The sequence below is a fragment of the Grammomys surdaster genome, unplaced genomic scaffold (genome assembly GCF_004785775.1).
Source record: "Grammomys surdaster isolate TR1022 unplaced genomic scaffold, NIH_TR_1.0 198, whole genome shotgun sequence".
NCBI lineage: Eukaryota > Metazoa > Chordata > Mammalia > Rodentia > Muridae > Grammomys > Grammomys surdaster.
Window position 1 is genome coordinate 3051714 of NW_021604643.1, and position 9528 is coordinate 3061241.

The following is a 9528-nucleotide window of genomic DNA, read 5'->3' on the forward strand; positions in this document are numbered from 1 at the left end:
TCCTCTGATCAACTTGAGCTTACAAATCAGACACAATAAGAGAATAACAACAGCTAATAATAAAATGTAATAATACTGTAATAAAAAATTTATAACTTCAGAACACTTACTTCTGTAGCCTTCACTTACTATTTTGGACATGGGCTGACCTCCGGCTACTGGGACTTTGAATAAAGCCCTGAGCAAGGTTTGCTGTAGTGAGATCAGACACAAGGCATCATTTAACATGATAGATATGTCAAGGCCGTGAGCTCGTAAGCAGTTACACCCAAACACTCAAACAAGAAGTTTTAGAATTTTAGAGTTGAGAAGATTTTAAAAGCATTTATTTTAATGATTTGATTGATGGTTGGTTGGTTGATGATTGATTGATTGATTGATTGATTGATTGATTGAAACCATCTCACTATATAGCCCTGGCTATCTTGGAGTTCACTTTGTATAGCTAGCTGACCTCAAACTCACAGAGATATGCATGTCTCTCTCTGTCTCTCAAGTGCTGGGATTAAAGTCACTCACCACCACCCATCTGCACCCCCCTTTTCATCCTTTCTATTTCATTTATTTAGTTTGAAGGTGTGTGTGGTGTGTGTGTGTGTGTGTGTGTGTGTGTGTGTGTGTGTGTGTGTGTGTTGTATACCAGTATACATATGGACATACATATGGAGCAAACATATGAACATGCATACGGAAGCCAGAAGTCAAACATGGGTGTTGTTCTTCAAGATGACCTTCCAATTTAGTTGGTGGAGTTTGTTGTTTTGTTTTTTTTTCCCTTTGGTTTTGTTTTGTTTTGTTTTTAGACAGGTCTCTCATTGGCCTGGCTCTCACCTGTTTGGCTAATGTGGTTAGCTGGTCAGTGAGCCTCAGGGATTTTTCTTTCTCTCAGTCTTTAGTCCTAGGAGTACAAGCATTCACCACCATGCCCCGCATTTTATGTGGGTTCTGGGGCTCAAACGTGTGTTCTTACCCTTGCACAGTAACCACTGTTCTGAGATCTCCAAACCCTTTATTTATGCTTAAATCTTTATTACATGTATTTATTTGTTTAGCTATGAGTATGAGTGTGTGGTGTGCACATACCACAGCCTGTGGGGGTGTGAGGACAACTTGCTGGTGTAGGTTCTCTCCTTCCACCACGTGAGTCTCAGAGCTTAAGCTCAGTCAATCAGGTTTGGCAGCAAGCACCCTTACCTGCTGATCCAGCTGACTAGCCCACATTTGGTTTTTAAGATAACAATAGCTGTCTTTCTGATTAAGCACACATAGAAGTGGAACATTCTGTTCAAGGGGAGCATATCTGGAAAAGTTGCTTGCATGTCTGTCTCGTCCATTCCAGATGGGTGGGGGGGTGGCTGGAAAGAGGATCCGTATAGCGGCTCACACGTGCCTGCATAGATGGCAAGACTGGTCAGCAGGGTGAAGGGAAGCCCTAGAGTGACCAATCTCTAATGTCACACTGTGCAAAAGATGCAGAGCAAAGTCCCCTGTGGCCAATTTCCTTCCTAATGATTTAACTAATTAAAAGATAAATAAATAAATAAATAAATAGTTTATAATCATTATTTAAGTGTTTCAAATACCCAGACTTTGAAAAAAATGATTTAAAAAAATCAAAGCCTCTACGTGTATGAGTCCTCTGGATAATGTGTGTGATATCAGGATCAACCATGACTGCTCTTCTCTGCCATTGTGCCCTGATTTCTAGGTACCTACCTGTGGCTGCAGGCCTGTGTTCCTTCCTGTCCCCAAGGCACTTGGCTGTCAGTCACCAGTGGCACCTGTGAAAAGTGTGCGGAGGACTGTGTCTCCTGCTCTGGAGCCGACCTTTGCGAACAGTGCCTGAGTCAGCCAGATAACACTCTGCTCCTCCATGAGGGCAGGTGCTACCACAGTTGCCCAGAGTAAGTCTCCTCCTCCCTCTGACATCATACTCCTACTCAGTCTCCACAGTTCCTCTGAGCAGCTCCTTCCTCCCATAGCACTCTCTCTGCACACTCAGAGCACCCGCATCAATGATACTTGTTGACTGTGACATCACCTTGGACCACAGCAGCCAAAGGCCAGATGCCCACTTCTTCCTGTGACTTGTATACACATGAATTTTTACTTCTGTGACAGTAGTCACTTGACCTGTGTTGCACAGCAGTGGGGATGTGTTCTTAAAAGGACACTTTTAGGTGATGTTATCCATCACAGGGTGATTTGCACACTGTTCTTATGAAAACCTAAATACTGTAGCCTCCTACACACAGAGTCTATAGGTATGGAGTGTCACTCATTGACCAAAACATGTTGGCATGGTGTCTGGTTATTCTTTTCCCACCTTGCATCAGTAACTGGATGTTCTCAGTTCTCTTCTGCATCATCGGTGCAGAGTTGTGATATAAGCCTCTTCTAAACTTTCAAGCAGATGAGTTGTGAGTTATATACAGTAACAGTAGCTACTTATTTATCAATTGCTGTCTCAACCCTCTCATTTAAAATCCCTTTAGAGTTCCATGAGAGGAAGGAGCTGATCCGAGGGACTGTTGTGTTCACCAACAGGATTTACCTGTGAGGGAAGAGAACAACAGACCAGAAGTAACAAACTTAGCAAAAATGACAAATCTCCCACATTACAACGTTAGGAAGCCCCACATTGGAAACTTTGGTGACACCAGGGTCACCAGAAGCCCCATCTTCCCATATGGTCCCTGTTCCTTCCTTGGCTGTCCTCCCTTGTTGGCCCTATAGAGCCTCTGTCTGTATTGTCTGCCTCAGCTACAAGTATCACCACCCTACTCAGTGACAAGTAGCCTAAGGGATAACTATGCCCCTTCCCTCCCTCCCTCCTTTCCTAGATTTCTTACCAATACCACCATCTAGGTGTATCACTTTCTAAACTGGTCTCTAGCAATAAGGATAAAGAGCCTTTATCTTTTGGAGCATATGAAGGTCCCTTAGTGATGCCTAAGACTGCATAGTACCAAACCCTATGTGTAAATGCTCTGTTCTTATATACTCAGAATAAAATTCAATTTATAAATTAAGCATAGTGAAAGATTGCTAAAATAAAGCTATTATAGTAATATAATTGTAATAAAGTGTATGAATATGGTTCCTTCTCACAATATCTTCTTGGACTGTACTCACTCTTTTGTGTGTGACACTATTCCTGGAGAGACACAAACAAATGTCTATTCATCCTATACAGAGAACCAATGATAGACCAAAATATGACACTACAAATGTCCAACTTGATAAATGACAGGTATATTAAAGTTATTTACAGATGTGTGGATGAGAGATTACTTACAGGAGCATGAACAACTCAAAGGAAGCTTCATTTTCAAAAACCCATTCCATGATGGGGTGATAACTCATGAAACCTGGAACTCTGGAGCTCTCTGGATAAAGGCAGATTGGCAGTTTCCAAGTTAAAGAGTCTTCTTTCCTTGGCAGGCTTTAGTGCTTATTGTATAGCTGGGAGGAGGAAAAGATCTTGCATATTTAACCAATTTCAGGGACTTCTTGAGACTTCTGAGTTGTTTACTTCCTGAATTTTAATGATCCTCTTTTCAAAACTATTGAGTCTCAAGGAGCTTCCCTTGGGAATAGAAAATTTCATTTTTAAGTAAATTGCTTCTTGGTGGTGATGCTTAGCATTAGCCTTTCATATAAAGATTATTTAAACATGAGCACTGTAAAACCAACAACAACCATTCTGATGATAGGAATAACTGTTGATGGATAAGTGCATGTAACAACAAAATACATATGCTAAATATAGAAGAACCTTGCAGAATCCTTAGTGTAGTAGTAGGTCAATTTTATACTGGCCAATGGGATACTCCTTGGGGAAGGAAAGCAAAGTGCTAAGACTGTCCTGGGGAAGAGGGAGTGTGAAGAAATGATTTAGAAACAGCCATAGTTTTTGAGCCCTTGTGATGTCCAGCTACTGTGTGAAGATCTTGAATATAGCATCACATAAACTCTCACATGAATTCTATTGCTTCTCCAGGAGTGGCACAGCCATTAGCACACACATCATAAAACACAAGTGAGGGTTGGGGTAGCACTTCCACATTTGCTGCTCCCTCACTAGCCTCTCCCACCTTGGAATTGAAATAGCTGTCACAGTTGTTCCTTGTGTAATCACTATTTCTGGTTCCTAATGCTTTCTTGGCTTCTTCAAATGTTTAAGAAACGATTCATTAAAGCAGGAAGAGAAGCACTTTGCTTCCCTCTAACTAGCATTCCTTTCCTCACAGAATGGGTTGATCTACTTTTTAAGATAATTTCTTACACTTTTATTTCTTATCTTATATGTTTAAGTGTTTTGCTTGCATGTGTATGTATGTGTGCCATGTGTATGCTGGTATCCTCAGATGTCAGAAGAGGGTACCAGATCTCTTGAAATTGGTGTTATAGATGGCTTTAAACCACTGTTGTGGGTATTGGGGACCAAACCTAAATCCGCTGGAAGAACAAGTGCTCTTAATTGCTGAGCCATCTTTCCAGCCCTCAATGGGATGTTGAGGTAATCAGCAGCCAAAATATTCTCTAATTTTTGAGCAGTAAGGAATCTAGAGAATGGCTGGGAAGCCCTACACATAGTATACAAAGAAACAACACCCAGGTAGTCAGAAGAGAGTCCACCATTAATGGGAACTACTTTTTCAAAGATGGTAGATGTCTTAATCACTTTTCTATTTCAATAAAGACACACCATGACTAAGACAACACTTTTAAAAGAAATTATTTAACTGAGGGCTTGCTAACAGTTTCAGAGGGTTAGTCCATTATCAATGTGGTGGGAGCATGGCAAACTAAAGGCAGGCATGATGCTGGAGAAGTAGCTGAGAGTTATATCCTGATCCACAGGCAGCAAGCAAAGAGAGGGAGATATTGGGCCTGGCGTGGGCTTTTGAAAACTCAAAGCCTATCCCCAGAGACTTACCTCCTCCAACAGAAGCACACCTCCTAATCTTTTCCAGTCTACCACCTGATGACTAAGCATTCACATATATGAGCCTACAGGGCCATTGTCATTCAAACCACCACAATAGATGTTCAAAGTGCATACTGACCTCAACAGGTTGTGATTATTTAATAGGCAGCAAAACAGCACCTAAGAGGCTGAAACAGAAGGATTTGCAATTTGGGGTTAGTCAAAGCTGCATAGCAAGACCCTGTCTCCAGGGGTGCAGGGAAAGGGGAAGGCAACAAAAAACAGGTGCTCATGTCTACTGAAATTTGAAGCTTTGGTGGATGATAAAAATTAATATTTTCTTAGCAGCTGGCCATCATGATCTCGAATTTTTTGTAAAATTTCAAATTACATAGCTTTTGCATAGTGAGTATTTATCTGGGACAAAGTTTTTATGATAAAGAACTTTGATTTTAAGAATGTTATATACATAGCTACATTTTCCTTTGAGAGTCTCACCACATACCACAAGCTGGCCTCAAACTGACAATTCTCCTGCTTCAACCTCCCATGTGGTACCAGGTTGCCCATTCCATGTTGAAAGAAATATTTGTTGTCTTTAAAAATTATTTTTATTTTTATCATGTATATGTCTGTGTCTGCCTGTGGGTATGTGTTCATGAGTGCAGAGCCCGAAGAGGCTGGAGGCTTCAGACCCTCCAGAGTTGGAGCTGCACGTGACTGTGAGACTGAGGTGGAGGCTGGAAACTGAACTTTGGAAGAGCAGCAAGTGCTCTTAACCATTAAGCCATCTTTCCATCCCCAATATTTGTCTTCTTAAATAGAAGTAATGTGAAATAAATCATTTTTTTTAAAAAATCAGTGATATAAATACTAGGCATAGTGGTGCACACTTTTAATCCCAACACTTGAGAGGCAGAAGACAGAACTTGAGGCCAGCCTGGTCTACATAGTGAGTTTCAGGACAGCCAGACCTACAACAGTTACAAATATAAAAAAATAAATGTGCTGGGCAGTGGTGGCGCACACCTTTAATCCCAGCACTTGGGAGACAGAAGCAGGCAGATTTCTGAGTTCAAAGCCAACCTGGTCTACAGAGTGAGTTCCAGGACAGCCAGGGTTATACAGAGAAACCCTGTCTAGAAAAAAAATGCTAGTTTATAAAGTGCTTTCTGCACAAACAAGAGGACCTGAGTTTGACCCCCAGAATCCACATAAATGCTAGGTACTATGACACATACCTATAATCTTGGTACTACTGAGGCAGCAAAGACAGGAGGATCCCCAGAACCCTCCAGTCAGCCAGTATAGCAAAACTGGTAAATACCAGATTCAGATTGAGACGATGTGTTTCAACAGTATGGTAAGAGTGATAGAGGAAGGCCCCCATGTCAATTATTGGCTTCCACACATCCATGCATAAGTATGCACACATAAGCTCTGCTTAGGGTTTCATTGCTGTTAAGAGACATCATGACCAAGGCAACTCGTATAAAGGTAAACATTTAACTGGGGCTGACTTATAGTATCAGAGGGTCAGTCCATTATCATCAAAGCAGGAAGCATGGCAGCATCCAGGCAGGCATGATGGTGGAGGGGTTGAGGGTTCTACATTTTGACCCAAAGGCAGCCAGAAGGAGACTCTCATTCCAGCTAGCAGCTAGGAGGAAGCTTGCTTCTTCACTGGGTGGAGCCTGAGCATAGGAGGAGACCTCCAAAGCCCACCCCTACAGTGATGCACTTCCTCCAACAAGGTCACACTTCCCCACAGCACCACTTCCTATGAACCAAGCATATTAAGCATATTCAAATCAGCATAAGTGCATACATATATACTATCCACACACACAAATAAAATATTAAAAGGAAAAACCGTCCCAGAGCCCTTAAATGGTAGATGTCAAAAGCTGTTTCCAAAATCAGACATGTTTTGAAATATCTATGTGTGGTGTATGGAGTGTGTGTGTGTGTGTGTGTGTGTGTGTGTGTGTGTGTGTGTGTGTGTTGAAATATTTTTTATTGTAAAGTATAAAATCTAACAGAGAGAAATGACAATGACAATGTGGGTATAAATCAGGACAAAGTTTTAGACAAATTAAATGCCTTTAAACAAACCAAGTTCCCAAGGGAGATGCCCACCTCTTTCATTCTATTTTCCTAGACATTTTTCACAACCTTCCCTTAGTGAGTCCTGTGGGTTCACTCTGATTGACAAGAGCAGCAGCCATTTCTTTTGGTCTGAATCCCTTGTCAGCAGCTGAGACTCATCTCTCATTGATATAACTGCAATCTCCCTTCTTTCCATAGGGGCTTTTACGAAAAAGATGGTGTTTGTGAACACTGTAGCTCCCCTTGCAAAACATGTGAAGGAAATGCCACCAGCTGTCACTCCTGTGAAAGAGACTTCGTCCTAGACCACGGGGTGTGCTGGGAAACTTGCCCTGAAAAGCATGTGGCCATGGAAGGAGTCTGCAAGCCCTGTCCAGAGAGGTGCCAGGACTGCATCCATGAGAAAACTTGCAAAGGTACCTGGAAGCATTCTGATGGAAAAAAAGCATTCTCTCTACACAAAGGAACACGTGAACAAAGTGAAAGGAATCCGCCAAGGTTTTCTTTTCACAAAGGGGGTGTGCTATGACCAAAACTGGTCTAGCAGGCACACCGAGCAGCAAGGCTGATAGGTGTTTATCCTAATATAGGAGTACTGTTGCTTTCTCCCATTGGCTGGGGTCCAATCTCACAGTTGACTAATTTTAAAACCATTTGCAGAAAGAAAATAAAAGCAGTGGGCAAGTGATTGTCCTCCCTGGACCATCCAGTTTGGCAAATGTGGGAAGAGGCATGACGAAGCTCTTTATAAACGAAAGCTTTACTAGGTGGAGAAGATAAAGGTTGTACAGGGTGAGGGAGATTTATGGCATATTGGCCCTTGGTGGACTGACTAGTCATTGTTCATAGAAAATAAACGATAAACATTCTCACAATCCCAAGGGGGTCCTGGCCATGAGGAGCCACTGGCTAGGGCCCTATCTGAGAACCAAAAACTATCTTCATCTTCAGTGAAATTCATCATCTGCTGGTCCATAGTTGAGGAAGTTAGCGATGAGATATACTGCTTCCCTTGTGAACTCAGTAAGCTAAGACAAGCAAGAGTTTTTACAGATATACTCAACTCTCACCTCAAAGGGAGTAAGAGACGTCTATTCTGGAGACAGACATAAATGGCCATGGCCTAAGAACAGAGTACAGGTTACCTTACATGCCATGGTTCAATGTGACAAGTTAATGACATTTGCCTAGTTAGAGCAAAAGGGAGTCATAAATTGAGGCTCTTTTGGAAGCATTAGTGGCAATAGCAGGCAGGAGGGTTTCAGCAAAGTGAGATCATCTCTGCTCTAGGCCCCACATATCACCTGACAATAATCATAGCTCTGAGGTGGTAGAACCTGATGGTCTGTGAAGCTTACACATTGCAAAAGAATTTACCTGACAGTCACAGGATACTGGGTCCAACACAGAGGTAGTCAGTGGGCTGTTAAGAAGCTAAAGAAAGCCTGTGATAATTTAATTCTGGATCCACAACATTCCAACATTCCATAATAGTGAAGTCCTAATCAGATGATTGGCCTGGAAGAATCCTTAGCACAGCTGTTGCTTTTTTCAGTAGAATATTAATTATATTCTACTGAACCCATTTACTGTGGCTCTTATGTACATGTGCTTAGGGCTGACTACTTGGGATTAGATAATTTACCAGGCTCACCCCTAAAAAAACTGATATTCTCCCTCCCTCCCCCTCCCCCCACCTCTCTCTTACCATTGCCTGTAGTTCTTCATATACAGCCTTGTGAAATTTACCTTGTGCATTTTGGCATGATGAATTTTGTTGTCAGTATGTAGGTCTTGTTCACACAACCATTTTGTTGGGTATAGCATCCCTGTCATATCTGGAAGACATATTCTAACAGCAGATCTCCTGATCCTCTGGCTCTTATCATCTTCCTACCCTCTTTCTCATATTCCCTGAATGTATAGTGGATGTGTAGTTGGGGCTAGGTGTCCCATGATCACTTAATCTCTGCATTTTGACCAGTTGTAGATCTCTACAGTACCTGCTGGAAAAAAGCAGCTTCTTTGAGAAGTAGAGTGAGAGCTACACTTATACGTGGGTATGGGCTTTAGTATGTAGTTAGATAGCTAGACATGATGGCACACACCTTTAATCCCAGCATTTGAGAGGCAGAAGCAGATGGACCTCTGTCAGCTCAAGGTCATCCTGATCTACATAGTGAGTTCCAGAACAGCCAGAGCTACATACTGAGATCATGTCTCAACAAACAAACAAACAAACAATAATGTAGTTAGAAATTATATTGATTTAGGACAATGTCAGTAATAGGTTCTCCTCTAGGATTAGATAATTGATCAGGGGCCCATCACTAGAAAAGACATTCCATTCCTTCTTCTCTGTCTCTGTCTTTCTGTATCTTTCTCTGTCTTCTTCTCTGTTTCTCTCTTTATCTCTGTCTCTCTGTGTCCCTCTGTCTCATCTATCTATCTATCTATCTATCTATCTATCTATCTATCTATCTATC

At 41.8% G+C, this 9528-nt stretch overlaps 1 protein-coding gene across 1 annotated transcript in view; it reads left to right on the forward strand.

Moving 5' to 3' along the window:
• Pcsk5 (proprotein convertase subtilisin/kexin type 5) overlaps nt 1-9528 on the forward strand; it is a 409108-nt gene that overhangs the window by 374522 nt on the left and 25058 nt on the right. Inside the window, exons 30-31 of the mRNA XM_028770072.1 lie at nt 1709-1904; nt 7241-7458. Of these exons, the coding sequence (XP_028625905.1) occupies nt 1709-1904; nt 7241-7458 (414 nt within the window). The remainder of the gene's footprint in view (nt 1-1708; nt 1905-7240; nt 7459-9528) is intronic.